At 36.8% G+C, this 21,002-nt stretch overlaps 1 protein-coding gene across 3 annotated transcripts in view; it reads right to left on the bottom strand.

Moving 5' to 3' along the window:
- The window catches only part of LOC143410339 (ATP-binding cassette sub-family A member 9-like), a 73,894-nt gene that overhangs the window by 32,152 nt on the left and 20,740 nt on the right, over window positions 1-21,002 (bottom strand). For all 3 annotated transcript variants that reach the window (XR_013092720.2, XR_013092719.2, XM_076871146.2), the window contains exons 12-21: window positions 20,157-20,267; window positions 19,463-19,638; window positions 18,923-19,042; window positions 18,569-18,707; window positions 17,981-18,071; window positions 8,728-8,867; window positions 6,685-6,804; window positions 4,718-4,916; window positions 1,649-1,815; window positions 799-932 (exon numbers count right to left, since the gene is read on the bottom strand). Coding sequence is in view for 1 of the 3 variants with exons in the window: in XM_076871146.2 (XP_076727261.1) it covers window positions 799-932; window positions 1,649-1,815; window positions 4,718-4,916; window positions 6,685-6,804; window positions 8,728-8,867; window positions 17,981-18,071; window positions 18,569-18,707; window positions 18,923-19,042; window positions 19,463-19,638; window positions 20,157-20,267 (1,397 nt within the window). In the remaining 2 variants the exon portion in view is untranslated. The remainder of the gene's footprint in view (window positions 1-798; window positions 933-1,648; window positions 1,816-4,717; window positions 4,917-6,684; window positions 6,805-8,727; window positions 8,868-17,980; window positions 18,072-18,568; window positions 18,708-18,922; window positions 19,043-19,462; window positions 19,639-20,156; window positions 20,268-21,002) is intronic.

Here is a 21,002-nt window from a genome sequence, read left to right as displayed (position 1 = left end):
AGTATACATCTTCACAAATACTGAACATGCACATAAAACCTCTTTTAAAATGACATAACATTTATACATATGTATACATACATATAATAATGTGGTTATTTATTCCTCAAAGAAAAAAATTAATTAAGTATATCTCCCAAAATATAGACAAGCATTAAAAATGTGTTTTTGCAATGATAATTAAATCAAGTATCTAACCTTCATTACCTAAAGCAATATTTATGATTTAAGTGGCATTTAAAAAAATGTTTTTCTGGGATCTCTAGAAACTAACATAATACCCATCAAAGACTAGTTTAATTAAAGATGATTTAGTTCATTTTTGGCATAAAAATTACTCCTGAAAATTAAATATGACAAGTTACAAATGGTCGAACTTTATGACACATAACAGCAGTGATTCACCCATGTGACATGATTGGGATCTCTAACTCAAATTCCTGCACGGTCTAGTCAAGTAATACAATGAGTAAGGGATACAGACGTTTTGCAGACTGAAGAGTAAAGGTCAAGTATAAATTGGGCAGTTGTTCTCAGTTCCAACTGAGAATAAGATTTAAATTAATGACTGAAAGGCAATCCCACTGGTAAAATTTAAACAAATCACTATTATAATAGTTAATTGTGTACTGTTATATTGGAGGCTGCAATCAAATAATTGTCCCCTAACTTGTATGAAAATGAGTCCTACCACATTTGTGTCAAATTGACCTCTTGGGGAATTCATTCACTTGAATTATTCAAATTGTATTCTCAAATCTATCTTTGGTAAAAATAAGCAACCAGATCCTAACTCACCTTTTCATCCCCTAACACAGTGATTGCGCCATTATAGAATGGCTCGTCCGTGCCATTTCTAGTTCCGAAGGCATCCACCTCCAAAGCTATGTCCTGTCGTCTCAGTGACTGTATGAAGTTCTCAATGCTTGACCCTACCGTAAGGGAAAGGTCAAAGGACACAAAAATGAAACTAAACAACAATCCATCACAACAAAAAGAAAACAAAACCAAACGGCATCACTAAAAGCATACCACAATGATGACTGTCTTCAGATTTTCTTAAAAGCAGAATTGGGGCTACTGTATAAACCTCTTCTGCTATTATGGAAATAATAAAATTTCTTTACCTAATACCTAGAATGTTACTTATAATTTCTATTAGGGTAAAAATACTAACTAAGTAATAGGCTGAATATGGCTTGGTGGTAGAGTCTTTGCTTAGCATGTGTAAGTCCCTGGGTTTGATCTCCAGCAATACACACACAAAAATACTAATTACTAACACCACGATCCTTGAAGCTGTTCATCTTCTATCTTCTTACAAACTTGGAACTGACCTTTTTTCCCCCAAGTCAAGCAATGCAAATATTTACAAAATGACACAGAAATATCTCAAAACTTCCGTCAATGATTTGCCTCCCTAAACCCCCCTTGGTTGCTCTGTGAAATGACCATTTAAGTGGACTTCAAAATATGGTTTTGAAACAAACTCTCCAATCTTGTATCTTTAATTTTCAATTAATTTTCTGTTCAGTTTTACAAGTATTTTCTAAAACATGCAGAAATTTTTTTTTTCTTCAAGTTTCTCCCCCAAGGAATGTCTTAACAAGAACAACATTTACAAGTTCCGTTTTAGCCCTGTGTTCACCTGTTTTATTGATGACCAGTAAAAGAGTCAAAGGATCTTGTGGTTGTTGTCCTGGTGAAAGGAAGTACATATTTGGAGACAGTCCCCAAGAGTAACTTTTATTATATAACTCATAAAACAGATGTTCCAAAAGTTGAGGGATAAAGCTAATCCCAAAAAGGAATAACCTATGTGGAGAAAAACATAAAAGAATAATCAGTAGCAGTTTCTGTAGATTATTAGACGTGTTAGTCAGTTTTTAGTCACTGTGACCAAAATACCTGACATGAATAGCTTAGAGGAGGAAAAGTTTATTTTAGCTCATGGTTTCAGAGATTCAGTCCATGGGAGTCCGAGTCCATTGCTCTGGGTCCAAGAATAAGCAGAACATCATGGTGGAAAGGACTGATGGAGGAAAGCTACTCAGCTCAGGGGCCAGAGAGAGAAAGGGGAAGGAGTTGCAGGGAAGGTGAACTCTTCCAGGTATGATCCCATTGACCCACCCTCTACTCATGACCAGCCTGCCCATAGTTACCACTCAGTGCAGTAGTAGTGCTTTCAAATTATGTATCTATGAAGTGGATTAATCCACTGTTTTCATTCTTTCCAGTGTCAACTATTTCCAAACAATTTTGCACCATTGCCCAATTCAGTTTCTTGGCATTCTCATCTATCAGTCAATTTTCAATAAATAAAACCTTAATATCTTCTGACAGTCCAAACTTTTTAGTTCTATGTATTCTAATATCTTTTTTAAAAATTTTTGAGACATTTTATGTTTCAATGAATTTAGAATTAAGGCTGCCATGATCGGATCATTTTACTTCTGAACATTTCCACATTGGTACAGGAGCTTTGAGGACACACCTCATATGGAAACCATAACATTAGGTTTGAGAGGATCATGGTTATAATAATAGAAATAAATTATAAGTACTAATAAACATTTGAATCATGCCCTTTCCTCTTTTTTTTTTTTTCTTCTTTCTAAAGTGAGAAGGTTCCTGTGTACTTACATTTGGTCTTTTCTGTCTACTCATGCCTCGGACATTGCGTTCAGGCCTATGAAATCTTCTGATTATTGTTTAAATCCTCTCACCAGTGTCCACCTCTTTCTCCATTTCAGTCCGGCTTTCCTTCCTTTATCTGAAGCACAGCCACTTGGCATATCACCAACCTTCAGACCCTCTACACTGTGAAACTTTTCCCATCCCATTTCCAATTTCTGTAGTCACAACATTTTCTCGGTCCCCTGGGCTCCAAAGCCAAATCATTTCCCACTCATCTCTGAAGTCTCTTTTTCAAATGGCTGAAAATTCCTGCCTGTCCCATCGTTATTTCTTGTCTCCAAAACCACCTTCTCTTGTCTGCTTCTCAAGATGGACTTTTATTTTGTCTGTTCTGTCTTTATCAATATTATCCTAAACCACTGTGTCATTTTTTCCAGGGTCAACTATTTCCAAACAATTTTGCACCATTGCCCAATTCAGTTTCTTGGCATTCTCTTCTGTCAGTCAACTTTCAATAAATACATAAACAAAACCTTAATAACTTCTTAAAGTCTAAACTTTTTAGTTCTATATATTCTATTTTTTAAAAAAATTTTGAGACAGTCTATGTCTCAATGAACTTAGAATTAATAATTCCTTTAGATTCCACATGCACTTTCATACTCAGTATGAAAGTACATTTTCCCTGCCTGATATTCGAACACTCTTTCTCTCCGCACCTAAATAAGTTCTATTCTCTTACATCAGTCCTTCCTGAATTCTTTGATGCCTCCATTTTGACAAAATCTCTTCCCTACTAAGTGCATAGTTCATATATCTGTCTAGTTTGTATTATGCATTTTAAATGTTTAGCTAACCACTCTTATGGATAGGTTGTCACACTAGTTTGGAAGCTGAATGTCTCCCAAAGGTCCACGTGTGAAAGCTGGGTGTCCAGGGAAGTACCCTTGTGAGGTGGGAATTGTTAGGAGGTGGGGCTCCATACTCTATCCTCAGGTCCTTAGAGGACCTTGAAGGCAATTGTGAGACTCCAGTCTCTTCCTCTTTCTCTCCACCTACTAACTCAGGATGTAGATTGTTTGCTCCACCACACCCTCCCTCCCACCATGATGCGGCACCCTCCCCAGAGGCCAAAAGCATGGGACCACCTGATCTTGCGCTGAAACCTCCAAAACTGTGAGCTAAAATAAAATTTTCCCTTTATAAGTTGTCTGATATTTCATTATAATGGTGGAAACCTGTCCAATAAAACTTTCATGTTCTATTTTTTTCATATATGTGCAAATATTTAGCAATAGAATATTGCACAATTGTGTTTATAAATATTTGGGATTTATATATCTCCGTATAGAGCTGGGCTTATGCAAGGAAGTGATATTCAGTAATGAGACTGGAGCTATAGGAATGTGTGTAAACCTTATCGTGGGCTCTAGATGCAACTGTGGAACTAAACCAGAGTTGCACAGAGCCCCAGACTGTAACACTGAAGTTCTGAGAGAGTGTCTAGTCTGTCCTACAACATTAATTCTAACCTGAGTTTCCAGCCTGCTGGACTGCCCTTTGGATTTAGACTTGCCAGTCCCCATGGAAGTGGAGTCAATTCCTTAAAATATGTGCACACAGAAACATATTCATACAAATATACATATATACAAACACATACACAAGCATGCACACACACATGCATGTACATGCACTGCATTCTATTATTTCCACTTCTGTGAAGCTGCTGAGAAATGAAAATTTTGTCATTTTTAGAACAGGACCCAAGTGCTAACATCCACATGTGCACTAAGAACTACTTCAGCCTATTATTATGAACAAAATTTGTGTGAAATTGAAAGAATCTCAACTGTTTTATGTTTTGATTGTGTATCCACATGAGCAGTTAAGAATGCAGTTTTGTTGTAGTCATTGTTGTATAAGACCATATGCAGTTACTGGGACCTATTTTATCTGAGTGTTTCTTTCATCCTTTTTCTTTTGCTCTCTCTCTCTCTCTCTCTCTCTCTCTCTCTCTCTCTCTCTCTCTCTCTCTTAGTGCACAGATCAAACAAATCTGAAATATCCAGATACTCACATGGTTAATAGGCTTTTTCTTTCTTTCTTTAACATGAGGAAGTGAACTTTGGCTATTGCGCAGACCTGCTGCCTCCAGAGTGCCATGCCACTTGCTGTTTTCTTTGTGGCATAGAGGGAAGTCAGCACTTGTTCCAGCTCAACAAGGTTTCCCCTATCTTTTGCCCCATCACCTTGCAATTGTTGCCAATTTCCAATATCTAAAATGTAAGATAAATCATTTATAAGGTGCCATATTAATTAATTGTGCATTTTTAGCTTTTCCTCTGATCATCTTTTCAACCAAAGGTGCCAGATTTAGCCTACTGGGCTAAGAGAAAGTAATCTGATTCATGGTATTTTTAGAGCAACTATTGAGAAAATGAGACAGAAGCAAAAATATTGATATAGCAAAAGGAAAACTTGTGCCTTCTGAAAAAAATCCTTTGCAGGAATTCTTCTAGGGAAATCAATTAAAATAAACTCATAAATAAATATCTTCATTGCAAGAGATAAACTTTATTCTAACCAAAGCAAAAGAATACTCACCTGCAAGAACATAAAGACAATACCAAGAGTACTTGTAATATTTTTAAGAACTCAATAAAAGTTTATTAATTTTGAGGAGAGGCATAGTGAAAACGGATAGACTTTTAGAAAGCTATAAAATATGTAAATTAATAGTTCATTGCAAGGGCTGGGGCATTTGCCTCATATACAAGAAGCCCTAGTTTGATTCCCAGCACCACACACACACACAAAATGTTACCTATAACCACTGAAAACATGTACCATGCATGTAACTTCAAAAATAGATAAAAAGAGAAAAGAGGGAACTAAAAATATACTTGGTCAACATGGAGAGCAGATAAGTTCCCAGTTATTGAATGATCCTACAGCATTGGCAAAAGCCAAGCCTGGGAAATATTCCTTGCCAAAGGTGAAGATGTTGTCAATCTTGATTCTCAGCTCTGAAGCTCAAAGTTATTAGATGTCCCAGGACAATGGCTTTCCTGGGTGCATCAGAATGTTCCTATCACTGCAACAGCAGGATAGCTGCAAAAAATGTTTCTAGCTCTATAACTTTTTAGTGCACAAAGAAGCCTCTGACGGCTTACAAGCCTTAAACAATTTACAATGCCCCTGCAGTTTAACCTCCTGATTATGAGATGCTGTATAATAAACTCATGGAGGTATTTATGAGTCACTGTTCCTCCATCAGAGTGAAGTGTCCCACCTGGCCCCAAATTTACTTGATAATGTCTCTGTTTTTCTCCATTTCCAGGCACCCCTGCTTGATAATCCTTTTTTGATGCTGTGCAGGTTGCAGAAGTTGGTGGCCTATATAGGACTTGAGTGCAAGGGAACTCAAAGAGAATCAGATGACACTCCTGAGATGTGCATGTATTTTTTGAGATCTCAGTATTAGAAGTGGTTACTGTCAAAACTTTGTTAATGCTATGTGAGTCATGGCAGGTCAACTTTTTAAAAATTTAAAATGCTCAGAAAGAATAAACTCAGTGAGATGATAATAAACCAAAACCAAGAAAATGTCTTAGAAGCAATCAGACAGTAAAGACAATACTTTTCAATCAAAGGCAAATAGACTGACATCAGATCTTTTCATGCAACAACTGAATCCCCAAAACACTGGAATGATACCTTCAAAAAGCTCAAGAAAAGCAGGTATCAATATAAATATAAATTTTCTTTTCTCTATAGCACTTATATTCAAGTAACATTATACAGCATATTTATTGTCTACCTCATGAGGACCTAGTGTAGTACATCACTGTATTCCACAGAGGTATATTTCTTCTCTGCTTTAAGCTTTCCAAAGACCAGTACCAACAGATGCATACAATCTCACCATTCAAAGCATATTTACAAAATAAAATATTTCACAGAAAAACAAAATTCAAGTTTCTTTCCTTTCTTCCTCCCTCCCTTCTTGGCTTCTTCCCCACCTCTTTCTTTTTTCTTTTTTACCTGATTCATCAACAGTTGATTTTCCTTCTAATTTCAGGAATACCTCATTCAAAGTTGTCATGGAAACACCATAATTCTCAATGCCTTGGTTGGAACATCTATCAAGATCCCTGTAAAGATCTAAAAAATAAACAAAAAATAGATCAGAATATTCTAATTTATAATGACATTGATGATAATTTTATTTGTCAAAAAGCAAAAACACTAATGATAGACCAAATACACTTCTACCAGAAACGAATCATGACATAGAAGTTTGTTATTTCACATCTATGTAGTGCATTAGTTTCCATGTTTTCTTGAGTTTCAAAGTCAAATGTAAACATGTTTTTTTTTCTATTTTTTGAAAACTGCAGTTTTTAAAAAATAAATATATTTTATTTAGTGTACTTTTTAAAGCTTTATTTCTGTTATAGGGAATGCTTAATTCTAAGCTCCAATTAACTAAAGAATATTTTCCAGAGAATAAAGATTCATATTTTCATGTTAAGAATAATTGTTAGGTAACTCTAATAATAAATGCAAACGAACTAATGTTTATGGAAATATGTAACTGTCACAGAATCTTTCCTACTTCAAAAAAGCATAAATTAAAGAAAGGGAAAAGTATTTACTATGTAATTCAGAGAATGTACTATGTAACTCTGTGCCCACTCTCAGATTCATCCCTCTCTCCCTCCCTTCCCCCTCCATCCCTCTAAGAGATTCTGACCATGATGTGAAAACTACCCAAGAGTCTTGAAATGGAGTAATTCTTCATGAAGGAACAGCAGGTCCTTTTGAAGGATTTAAAAAAAAAAAAAAAAAAAAAAGGTTGGAAAATAAAGCTTCTACCTTGTGTGTTACATAAAGAAAAATAGAAATGTATTTGTGATTTCTAATGAGTTCTTAAACCTACCTAATCTTAGTTTCTTTTTTAGTCTGTCTCTAATTGCTTATCATCTTTGGAATTCATTTAATAAGCAATCAGATGAAACTGTGCTTTGTGGTCCTCATAAAGATTTCTGTTTCCATAATGATCTGTATCTCAAAGACATTATATGTACATCTAAGAATACCATTATCTCAATGATCTAAGATTAATATATTTCATGACCTTCCAACATAACTGAAATGAGGAGGGATCATACATTATTTTCATTGGCAGCATTATGTATTTTTGTTTCTTTCTTAGTGGTACATCCTAATCACGTGTATCTTAGACCTAACAAAATGCCAGAGGCACTACATGTCAATCCAGGAACTTTATTTAAATTTCATATTTTAACAAAACATTTAAATATATTAAGTCAGGTGATGGTTATCGGTATGTTATTAAAGCTATGGTCTGGTGCTGTTTCTTTATTGGTCACGGTTGTGACAGGCCTATTTACTCCAACATACAGCAGTAGCCCCTGATCTTCCTGGAAGAGTTGGCAAATTTCCTGAACACAATAAGGTAAGCAAATACTGATAGGCTACACTTCAAAATAAATAAATAAATAAAAGTCATCTACCTTGAAACTCTTGGGAGATAAAACAGCTTATTGGGACATCCTATAAAAGAGTGGTAACAGTGTACTCATACAGGCTTTTGGATTTGCATCGAAGGTGTGAATTTTAGTATGTTTAGTAGCATACCGGATGACCATGCTCATGTTCAGTACACTGGATTGCACTGTAATGTGGAGCCCATACAATATGTTCATTGTTTATGAAATCCTTTAGCTCCTTCAGTAGTTCACCACTGTTTTCACAAACTCCTTCCTCCTCTGACCATCTCATTAATTCCTGAAACAAATTCCCCCCAAATCCTAATTTTAATGTGATGCTTTCCTCTTAGTTGTATGTGGTACAACTCAACACATGTTTATCTATGTGCCTTGGTTTACTCATAAATGATACAAGGATAGTGTCAAGGGCTGACAGAGGTGACCTTGGGACTAGAAATGTTGAATGAGTTATTGCATAGTGCCAGACTAAACCTAGTCATCATTCTCATCAGCCCAGTTATTATCAGTAACACTATTCCCAAGTCATTCTGTGGTCTGTACATTTTATTACCTGGAAATTTGCTTGTCGTTTCTAAAGGCAAAATATAGATAAGTCTTTCTTCACTTTGTGCTGTTAATTTGGCATCAGGGATGTGCTGCTTAACCAGTGATGTTATGCTCTCTGGATCACACATTTCGTTCAGGTGCAAACTAACATTTAAAAAGAGTGGGATATAGTTATTTTTTATCAAACACTAACTCTAAAACCACAACTTAACTATGTAGTCTGTGCTTGTCACTTCATCAATATTTATGAGACAAAAATGTAAAATCTACTGGAAGAAGAAAAACATAATAATACTAATATATTCCAAGCGTTTAATCTACACAACATAGCAGAGAAACTCATGAAAGGGAAAAATGAGTCAGATGACCATATCTCAAAGATTATCATTTGGAAGAAAGAGAGATACAGCCAAATCTTGCCTGGGCTGGGGTGGATTTGTCTCTACCTCTTCAAAAACCTAATTTTGAATTCTGCCTTCATAGTAATGTATGAGTTCTGCAAACACTTGGACTTGTACACAGTAAAACAAAAATGGAGGTAATTTGTATAGACATTAAGGACATGGGCCTAGCTGGGCACCATGGCACATGCCTATAATCCCACTGGCTCAGGAGGCTGAGGCAGAAGGATAGTAAGTTCAAAGCCAGCCTCAGCAATTGAGCAAGACCCTATCTCAAATGTCTCAAAATAAAAAATATAACAGGCTGGGGATGTGGCTCAGTAATTAAACACTCTTGGGTTCAATCTCTGGTACCAAAATAAGAACACGGGTCTAATGTCACACTAATGTAGGTTCCAGACCTGCATCCAGGAAAGTGTTTAACATCTCTGAGCATCAGCACTCTCATCTATGAGATGAAATAACATAAGCTTCCTAAAGAACTTCTAAAAACAGAAGACAGTACTGCAGATGAGATATCATAGGGCCTTTCCTGGTAAAACCTCAGTACATGTCATATAATTTTATCATTTTCATGCCAATTGAAAGTTGGTCTGTCCCTTGATAAGACCATATAAAATTTATTATATTTTTGGATTTTAGAAACCCCATTAGTCATATTCACTGAAAGGTACTGAGAAGATAGAGTGATATGAACATCACAATAGACTGATTACATAAACCTAAAAAAATCAATTAAAACCACTATTCTGTGCTTAGCATTATTAGGAATACCAAGTAGGAAGGGAACTTGCAACAGATAGCAATACAAAGCAGCATGTTATAGAAGGGAAAGAGAAGAAAGGTAAGAACTTCACACTTTGTCAAGTGCTCATGCAACCTTAACTATAAAATGGGTGTTATTACTGCTATTTGATAAATGAAGCTAACAAGGTTCAAGGAAGTTAAAAAGTCACCTAAAATAACAATTCATAGAAGTACTTTCAGATTTTCAGAAAAAGAGGATGCTCCAGAAGGAGAAAACATTTAGGAATAGGCTTCAAAATGGATAAATTTGGACACAGTTAAATGGGCTGGAGGAGGATGTGTTAGATAGATGTCCTCTCTCAAGCAGAAACAAGACAACCATGCACATATCTGGAGGACACAGAGTGGCACCCTTCAAGTGGAGGTCCTGATTAAACAGAGTTTTGATAAATGATAACAAAAGAATGATAGTTTTGATCAAGTAAGCACTTGGAGTAAGTAATGGTGGGGCATTACTTAGTCCAAGGTTAAATGACCCTGGGAGATAAAGTGCTTCAAATGATTTTTAAAGAAATATTAATACTTAAGTGGGAAGCAAAAGTAAGTGAATCACACCATGCCTATAATCTTGATCCCAAACTCAACCACTTATAAATGTTCAAGACAGTGGGTTATGAACACTCTTGGTGTGTGGTATTCTTACTTATCAAAAAAAGGATGGGAGGTGAACATGGCGGCGGGCGCAGAGAGATCAAGTCTCTGACCTCTTCAGCTGCGCGGGCATAGGGAGTCGTAAACCGTCTAAATGCTGTTTGCTCAGGATCACTAGGCAATGCTGAGCTGATGTGGATCTGGGGCGAACAGTCTGGGCCTTTCAGAACACACACCCAGCCGGGATCGGCTGAATTCAAGCTCCCGTTCTCCTGCGTCTCGCAGACAAACTGCTGACTCAGCACTAAACCATCCCGCTGAAACAACTGGTCGGCCCTTCTGAACCTGCGGAGGTTAATGCCAACTGAGCCTTCATAGGCAGTGGCCACAGGATTGAGACGGGGCTTGGGAGAGCCACTCAGGACCCACCCGTTGCATCGGTCACCCGGCAAAGGGAACGAACTGTCGCCATTTGCATGGGACCACCATGGCAGAGAACTGACGTCACCAGAATGCGGTGGAGGAGATAACTTCATTAAAACCGGCGGCAACAGGTGTGAAATCCCCTAGCCCTCCCTCTCCACACAGCAGGGGAAACCTTAAGGACCCCTCCCAGCTCTCCCTTGAGCGCAATAGCCAGACCAAGGGAATCAGGAGTGGCGTGGGACCCGTGGAGCAGAACTCCCGGCTACTGCTCCCACCAGTGCTGACAACTGAGGTCTCTTGCACCAGCTACCGGGGGCGTGGCTACCGGAGGGCAAGCAAAATTCACTGAGGGTTCTCAGCCCCAAGCTCCACAAACTTAGGGTCTGAGGGAATGGCAAACAGGGAGAGTGTGCCCAGTCGTTCACGAAAACAGGGCTCCTGGGAGCAGCAGACCTGGCGTGTAGCCAGTATTGTGGTGAGCGTCACCGGTGAGCGGGGCCTGGCTTGAGGAAAAGTGGGGAAGTGACTAGACACAAGAGAAGGCCCTAGGCACTCAGGATTGGAGACCCGCCCAGTCTGGGAGGAGAAGCTGCTGCACAGTGATTGGTTCCCGCATATTGAGAGGAGAAGCTTGGCCCGGTGGGCACAGCTCCACCTACTGGAAGAGAAGTTAATCAAACTCTAAGACTGCATTTATTAAATTTTTTTAATTTGGGTTTTTTTTTTTCTCATTTTCATTTTTTTTGTTGTTTTTTAAATTTTTTATTACTTTTTTAATTTTAATTTTAATTTTATTATTATTTTTTAAAATTTTTTTTCTTTTTTTCTTTTCTATTTTTTTCTTTTGTCTTTTCAATTTCCTTATTTCCCCTTCCTTGAATTCTACCTGCTTACTCTCATTCTCTTTAGTGACTTCTTCCCTTCCCTTCTAATACCTTTCCACCCAAGCATCAAATAAATTTATAGGAGTAAACAGTAACTCAGCAGTCAAACAGAACAAGAAGTAACATGAGCAGCATGAAAAAGCAAGGAAGAAAAGGAGTACAAACAATGCAGGACAGCCTAAATATTCAGGAGGACCTAGAGGCATCAGAAAAATGGTCAAATAAAGAACTCAAGGAATACCTTAGACAGATGGAATGGAACCTTAAAGAGGATACGAGACAGCAAATTCAAACAGTGAAAGAACACATTGAAAATGAATTACATAAACAGATAAAAGAAGAAATTAAGCATCTTTATCAGGAGATAGAGATTATAAAAAAAATCAAACAATAATTCTACAAATGAAGGAAACTATAAACCAAATTAAAAACTCAAATGAGAGTATCACTAACAGAGTGGAGCAAGTAGAAGCCAGAACATCAGATAATGAAGACAAAATATATCATCTTGAAAAGAGTCTAGCCAACTCAGAAAGGCTGGTAAAAAAATCACGAGAAAAGCATCCAAGAGATGTGGGATAACATAAAAAAACCAAACTTACGAGTCATCAGGATAGAGGAAGGTATAGAGATTTAAACCAAGGGAATGAGTAACCCGCTGAATGAAATAATTACAGAAAACTTTCCAGAAATAAAAAAGGAAACGGATATACAAACTGTAGATGCATACAGGACACCAAGTACACAAAATCACAGTAGACCAACGCCAAGACACATTGTTATAAAGATATCCAATATACAGAACAAAGAGAAAATATTAAAAGCTACAAGAGAAAGGAGGCAGATTACATTCAGGGGTAAACCAATAAGGTTAACAACGGATTTTTCATCACAGATGCTGAAAGCGAGAAGATCCTGGAACAACGTATTTCAAACAATGAAAGACAATGGATGCCAACCAAGAATTTTGTATCCAGCAAAATTAAGCTTCAGGTATGACAACGAAATAAAAATCTTTCATGATAAACAAAAGTTAAAAGAATTTGCAGCCAGAAAACCAGCACTGCAAAGCATCTTGAGCAAAACACTACACGAGGAAGAAGTGAAAAACAATAACCAAAACCAACAGTGGGAAGTGCCTCAGTAAAGACAGAGGGTGGGGGGAAAGCTAATCATGGAGAAACAAACTAAATTAAAAAAATAAAGATAAATAATCAAACATGGCTGGAAGTACAAACCATATATCAATAGTAACTCTAAACCTTAATGGCTTAAACTCTCCAATAAAGCGACATAGGCTGGTAACATGGATTAAAAAAACAAATCCAACAATATGCTGCCTCCAGGAGACACATCTGATTAGAAAACACATACACAGGCTAAAGGTGAAAGGTTGGGAAAAAATATACCACGCACACGGTCCTCGTAAGCAAGCAGGGGGGGCCATCCTCATATTGAATAAAATCGACTTCAAGACTAAGTTAATCAAAAGGGATAAGGAAGGACGTTATATACTGTTAAAAGGAACCATTCACCAACAAGACATAACAATTATCAATATTTATGCACCAAATAATGGTGCTGCTACGTTCATAAAACAAATTCTCCTCAAGTTCAAGAATCAAATAGACCACAACACAATAATTATGGGTGACTTCAACACACCTCTCTCACCATTGGACAGATCCTCCAAATAAAAGTTGAATAAAGAAACTATAGAACTTAATATCACAATCAATAACCTAGACTTAACTGACATATATAGAATATACCAACCATCATCAAGTAGATATGCTTTTTTCTCAGCAGCACATGGATCCTTTTCAAAAATAGACCGTATATTATGCCATAGGGCAACCCTCAGTAAATATAAAGGGGTGGAGATAATACCATGCATTTTATCTGATCATAATGGAATGAAACTGGAAATCAATGATAAAAGAAGGAAGGAAAAATACTATATCACATGGAAAATGAACAATATTTTACTGAAAGATCAATGGGTTACAGAAGACATAAAGGAGGAAATCCAAAAATTCTTATAGATAAATGAAAATACAGACACAACATATCGGAATCTATGGGACACAATGAAAGCAGTTTCAAAAGAGAAATTCATCGCCTGGAGGTCATTTCCTCAAAAAAAGAAAAAAACAACAAATAAATGAGCTCACACTTCATCTCAAAGCCCTAGAAAAGGAAGAGCAAAACAACAGCAAATGTAGCAGAAGGCAAGACATAATTAAAATCAGAGCGGAAATCAACAAAATGGAAACAAAAGAAAGTATTAAAAAAATTGACAAACTAAAAGTTGGTTCTTTGCAAAAATAAATAAGATCAACAGACCCTTAGCCATGCTAACAAAGAGAAGAAGAGAGAGAACTCAAATTACTAACATACGGGATGAAAAAGGCAATATCACAACAGATACTACAGAAATACAGAAGATAACTAGGAATTATTTTGAAAACCTATATTCCAATAAAATAGAAGATAATGAAGATATCGATAAATTTCTTAAGTCATATGATTTGTCCAGACTTAGTCAGGAGGATACACACAATTTGAACAGACCAATATCAATGGATGAAATAGAAGAAGCAATCAAAAGACTACCAACCAAGAAAAGCCCAGGACCGAATGGGTATACAGCAGAGTTTTACAAAACCTTTAAAGAAGAATTAATACCAATACTTTTCAAGCTATTTCAGGAAATAGAAAAAGAGGCAGCTCTTCCAAATTCATTCTATGAGGCCAACATCACCCTGATTCCGAAACCAGACAAAGACACCTCAAAGAAAGAAAACTACAGACCAATATCTCTAATGAACCTAGATGCAAAAATCCTCAATAAAATTCTGGCAAATTGGATACAAAAACACATCAAAAAAATTGTGCACCATGATCAAGTAGGATTCATCCCTGGGATGCAAGGATGGTTCAATATACGGAAATCAATAAATGTTATTCACCACATCAATAGATCATCTCGATAGATGCAGAAAAGGCATTCAACAAAGTACAGCATCCCTTTATGTTCAAAACATTAGAAAAACTAGGAATAACAGGAACTTTCCTCAACATTGTAAAAGCTATCTATGCTAAGCCGCAGGCTAGCTTCATTCTGAATGGAGAAAAATTGAAGGCATTCCCTCTAAAATCTGGAACAAGACAGAGATGCCCTCTATCACCACTTCTACTCAATATAGTTCTCGAAACACTGGCCAGAGCAATTAGACAGACGAAAGAAATTAAAGGCATAAAAATAGGAAAAGAAGAACTTAAATTATCACTATTTGTGGACGACATGATTCTATACCTAGAAGACCCAAAAGGGTCTACAAAAAAACTACTAGAAATAATAAATGAATTCAGCAAAGTGGCAGGATATAAAATCAACACGCATAAATCAAAGGCATTTCTGTATATCAGCGACAAAACTTCTGAAACGGAAATGAGGGAAAACACCCCATTCACAATATTCTCAAAAAAAATCAACCTAACAAAAGAGGTGAAAGATTTATACAATGAAAACTACAGAACCCTAAAGAGAGAAATAGAAGAAGATCTTAGAAGATAAAAAAATATACCCTGTTCATGGATAGGCAGAACTAACATCATCAAAATGGCAATATTACCAAACGTTCTCTATAGGTTTAATGCAATGCCAATCAAAATCCCAATGGCATTTCTTATAGAAATAGATAAAGCAATCATGAAATTCATATGGAAAAATAAAAGACCCAGAATAGCAAAAGCAACTCTAAGCAGGAAGTGTGAATCAGGCGGTATAGCGATACCAGATTTCAAATTATATTACAGAGCAATAGTAACAAAAACAGCATGGTACTGGTACCAAAACAGGCGGGTGGACCAATGGTACAGAATAGAGGACACAGAGACTAATTCACAAAGTTACAACTATCTTATATTTGGTAAAGGGGCTAAAAGCATGCAATGGAGGAAGAATAGCATCTTCAACAAATGGTGCTGGGAAAACTGGAAATCCATATGCAACAAATTGAAACTGAATCCCCTCCTCTTGCCATGCACAAAAGTTAACTCAAAATAGATCAAGGAGCTTAATATCAAATCAGAGACTCTGTGTCTGATAGAAGAAAAAGTTGGCTCCGATCTACATATTGTGGAGTTGGGCTCCAAATTCCTTAATAGGACCCCATAGCACAAGAGTTAATAACAAGAATCAACAAATGGGACTTACTTAAACTAAAAAGTTTTTTCTCAGCAAGAGAAACAATAAGGGAGGTAAATAGGGAGCCTATATCATGGGAACAAATTTTTACTCCTCACACTTCAGATAGAGCCCTAATATCCAGAGTATACAAAGAACTCAAAAAATTAAACAATAAGATAACAAATAACCCAATCAACAAATGGGCCAAGGACCTAAACAGACCCTTCTCAGAGGAGGACATACAATCAATCAACAAGTACATGAAAAAATGCTCACCACCTCTAGCAGTCAGAGAAATGCAAATCAAAACCACCCTAAGATACCATCTCACTCCAGTAAGATTGGCAGCCATTATGAAGTCAAACAACAACAAGTGCTGGCGAGGATGTGGGGAAAAGGGTACACTTGTTCTTTGTTGGTGGGACTACAAATTGGTGCGGCCAATTTGGAAAGCCGTATGGGGATTCCTGGGAAAGCTGGGAATGGAACCACCATTTGACCCAGCTATTGCCCTTCTTGGACTATTCCCTGAAGACCTTATAAGAGCGCACTACAGGGATACTGCCACATCGATGTTCATAGAAGCACAATTCACAATTGCTAGACTGTGGAACCAACCCAGATGCTCTTCAATAGATGAATGGATAAAAAAAAATGTGGCATTTATATACAATGGAGTATTACGCAGCACTAAAAAATGAGAAAATCATGGAATTTGCAGGGAAATGGATGGCACTAGAGTAGATTATGCTAAGTGAAGCTAGCCAATCCCTAAAAAACAAATGTTAAATGTCTTCTTTGATATAATGAGAGCAACTGAGAACAGAGCAGGGAGGAAGAGCAGGAGGAAAAGATTAACATTAAACAGAGACACGAGATGGGAGAGAAAGGGAGAGAAAAGGGAAATTGCATGGAAATGGAAGGAGACCCTCATTGTTATACAAAATTACATATAAGAGGTTGTGAGGGGAATGGAAAAAAAAAACCAGGAGAGAAATGAATTACAGTAGATGGGGTAGAGAGAGAAGATGGGAGGGGAGGGGAGGGGGGGATAGTAGAGGATAGGAAAGGTAGCAGAATACAACAGTTACTAATAGAGCATTATGTAAAAATGTGGATGTGTAACCGATGTGATTTTGCAATCTGTATTTGGGGTAAAATTGGGAGTTCATAACTCACTTGAATCTAATGTATGAAATATGATATGTCAAGAGCTTTGTAATGTTTTGAACAACCAATAAAAAAAATAAATAAGTATGTATATCAATTTAAAAAAAAAAGAATGGCAGGGGCTGTGGTTGTGGCTCAGCAGTAGAGCACTTGCCTAGCATGTGCAAGGCACTGGGTTCGATCCTCAGCACCACATAAAAATAAATAAATAAAATAAAAGTATTCTGTCCAACTACAACTAAGAAAAAAAATTTAAAAAAAAGATGGCAGTAGCAGTTTTTAGAGTTATTTGGAGGTTAAATATGTAAGTATTCTTTATTTAGATTTCTTAGCAATCCCTAAAATGTAGACAACAATTAATAAGTGGTAGGAATTACTTAATCATGATAATAATTATTATCATGAAGAGAAGGAGAGAGAAAATAATGGTAGAGAAAATGAAGTCAGGGAGAACTGAGAGGAAGTATTGAAACTGTCAAGAAAAACAAAAACAAACTTCTGAAAGATGTTAAGAGAAAAGATTGAAACACCTGTAAGTTACTCTTAGCAAGTAATGTGTTCTGAAAACATTTTTCAAGCATTTTATTTAAACCTAGATAGCAATCCTTATATTCTCAGTGTCTACTTGCACGTATCCTATATTTTAACTAAGAGGGCAGGGTGACCTCGTGCTAATTCAGCTCTTTTGAATCAAGAGTGATTGTGCAGCCTATTTTGATGTGGTGATGTTGATTGCGCCTGCCCCCAGCATTTTCCATATGTCCCCACCATTAAGAGCCATACCTTAACTGGTAGCCAATGCCCCATCTCTTCTTCAGGAACAGAGAAGAGCCTGCACACCTCAGCCTCCCACTGGAGATAAAGACCTTCCTGTCTAGTGCGGAAGAACCAAAAGATAAATTTTACCGGGGCATTATTTCTTCACAATTCATAAAAGAGTGACTCCAATAACAAATAATGATTTTTAGAAGCATGGCACACTAAAATAGATACATTCTAATTCTGCCATAGGTAAACCACTTCATCATCCAACAACTGCAATGATAAATTATGATAAATGTGTCTCTAGCATAGTTAAAAAAGTTACTATGTATCCAAACAATTTGCTTCAAGACAACTGACATTACACTGAATAAAACATAATAGACCTTCGAGAATATTCCATGTATTTTATAAGTCCAGCTGCTCTGCACTAGGATCAGAATACATCCATGGGACAAAGTACTCCGGGACACAGACATTCAAGTGAGTGACAGCCAAACTCTCCTGTCTTGGCCCATGCCAGTGAGATACAGCTAGAGAGCACCTACTCATAGTCCACACCTGTCCCTAAATTCTCACTAAGATCAATGAAAGAAAACTTAAAACCACCAGCCAGGATATCAGCCTCATCCATGAACTGGGTGCTGAAGAGGATGACTCTGTCCGATTTCCTCTCTTTCAAGAGATTCCATATGCGATGCCTTGAAAGAGGGTCCAATCCAGCAGTTGGTTCATCCAATAACAAAACCTGGATGGCAGAAATAAACCTAAAATAATTTTCCCTTTCAGGAAAAAATCTTCTAAAAAGCACTCTGCTTGCACAAATATTGGAAAGAAATGTCTTAGAGTTTAAAATTTCATTGTGAAAATTCTCTTACATTTATCTTTTGCAAATCATTTGATCTAGTACAAAAGCTTCATAGTCTTCAATCTGATTTCACCAGTGGTTTTACTTCAACTTACCTGTGGATCTCCTAAGATGGCAATTCCAAAAGTCAGTTTCCTTTTTTGTCCACCACTTATATTTTGAGCAAGAATGTCTTGAATATTTTCCATCTCTAAGGCCTGTAAAACTCGTTGTACCTAATCACATAAAGAATATTTAGTCCAAAACCCAAGATTTTTAAGACATCATCATTTGGTCTGTTCTTTCTTTCTTTCTTTGGCACTGGGGAATGAACCTACGCATGCTTTGCCACGGAGCCACATCCCTGGCCCTTTTAATTATTCATTCATTCATTCATTCATTCATTTATTTTGAGACAGAATCTCACTAAGTTGCTGAGGGCCTTGCTAAATTGTTGAGATTGGCCTTGATCTCCTGCATCAGCCTCCTAAGCTGGGATTATAAGCATGTGCTACCACACCTAGTTTTTTCTGTCTTTATAAAGGGTCCTTTTGCCTAACCTTTAGGCAAAATACAAACAACACAAACCCATTTAGAGTTCTCTAGGCAAGCAATTTCATTTTCTTGGTTGTTTGACAGGCAGTATGTTCAGATACCTCTTGCTCCACTTCATGTGGCAGAATCCCTTTTATTTTAGCAAACAGCCTGAGGTTTTCTCTCACAGTAAGGAAGCCAAATTGTACATTGGATTGTGGACACACTCCAGTGAGCTTGCTGACAGTTTCAAAATCAGCCATTTCTGAAAGTGTGTGATTATAGATGGTGACAGAGCCTGTAAGCAGAAGATAGAGAGTTGCCACCAGGACAAGGTGTCATGTTGCATTTACCATGGAAAAGAATGAATGCACATCACTAGATTCAGTGGAACATATTTTACCTATAGGTACTACACAGTTGTCTGATTGAAAGGTAGCATGCTGAATAACATGTGATCTAGCAGAAATGCTAATTACTAACCGAATCATCACAGAGCTACTTAGAGAATATTTAGAACACAAAGGACATTTTAAAGAAATACAAGTGTATAAAAGAATAACTTAAATGTCCAAATTTTGTTTTAGTTTTTAAACTGATACATAAGATCATTAAAAATGCACATATTAATAGGTTACCATACAACGTTCTGATTCATGTATACCTTGTGTCATGTTCAAGGAAACTTCTAAATATTTTCTCTTAGACACCTGACCTGATGTGACAAGTAGTTAATACGACTATTGAAGCTAACTGCAGAAAGACTCAGGTGGTTCACTTGTGCCTGAGCTTGTCCTTGGATGACTGTCCTCTCACCTGACGTTGGGGCTGACAGTCCACTCAGTATGTTCAACAGCGTGGTTTTCCCAGCTCCACTGTGACCAAGGAGGGCAGTGATCTGGCCTTCGTATATGTCCAATCCGAGACCTGGCATGATTTAAAAATCATTATATTCCAAGCCTGCATAGTAGTTTTGCAGTCTCTGAAATTCTTATAATTTTCTCTCAGCATCAATATATTTGGCTACCATTATTCAAAACTAAATCAATCTTAAAGTTCTTCCTTTTAAAATTATGTCTCACATAATGAACATTTCACAACTATAGCATCATCAATGACAAGTCATTATAAGATTAACTTTTTTTTTCATAAAAGCATTTTTATTTTTAAAGAGAGGCCAGCTATTTAAAAAGATAGCTTTAGTAATCCCAGCGACTCAGGAGGTTGAGGAAGTAGGATCATGAGTTCAAAGCCAGCCTCAGCAAGCAAGGCCCTATGCAACTTAGTGAGATCCAATCTCTAAATAAAATATAAAAAAGGGCTGGGGATGTGGCTCAGTGGTTAAGTGCCCTGGGTACAATTTCTGATACCAAAAAGTAAATAAATTTAATTTAATTTAAAAATTTAAAAGATAGCTTTAGAACTAGAGCATTAATGAGTTGAAAATAAAGGATTGTATGATACTATCATTTATCTTTCCCTCCTGTATGATCTTCCTTTTTAACATTGTTATATGGTTTTATGTACTTGAAAGGAAATATAATGTGTTTCAATAAAGGAGAATTATAATATCTGAATGACCAGTCCTTAATTTCCACCAAGGTGCTATAATGTTGAGGCACAGTCCCTACATCAAACGGCCACGTTAAATTTTTTATTTTA

This window comes from Callospermophilus lateralis, chromosome 11 (genome assembly GCF_048772815.1).
Source record: "Callospermophilus lateralis isolate mCalLat2 chromosome 11, mCalLat2.hap1, whole genome shotgun sequence".
NCBI lineage: Eukaryota > Metazoa > Chordata > Mammalia > Rodentia > Sciuridae > Callospermophilus > Callospermophilus lateralis.
Note: the sequence above shows the minus strand (reverse complement) of the source record. Positions and strands in the feature narration are given on the sequence as shown.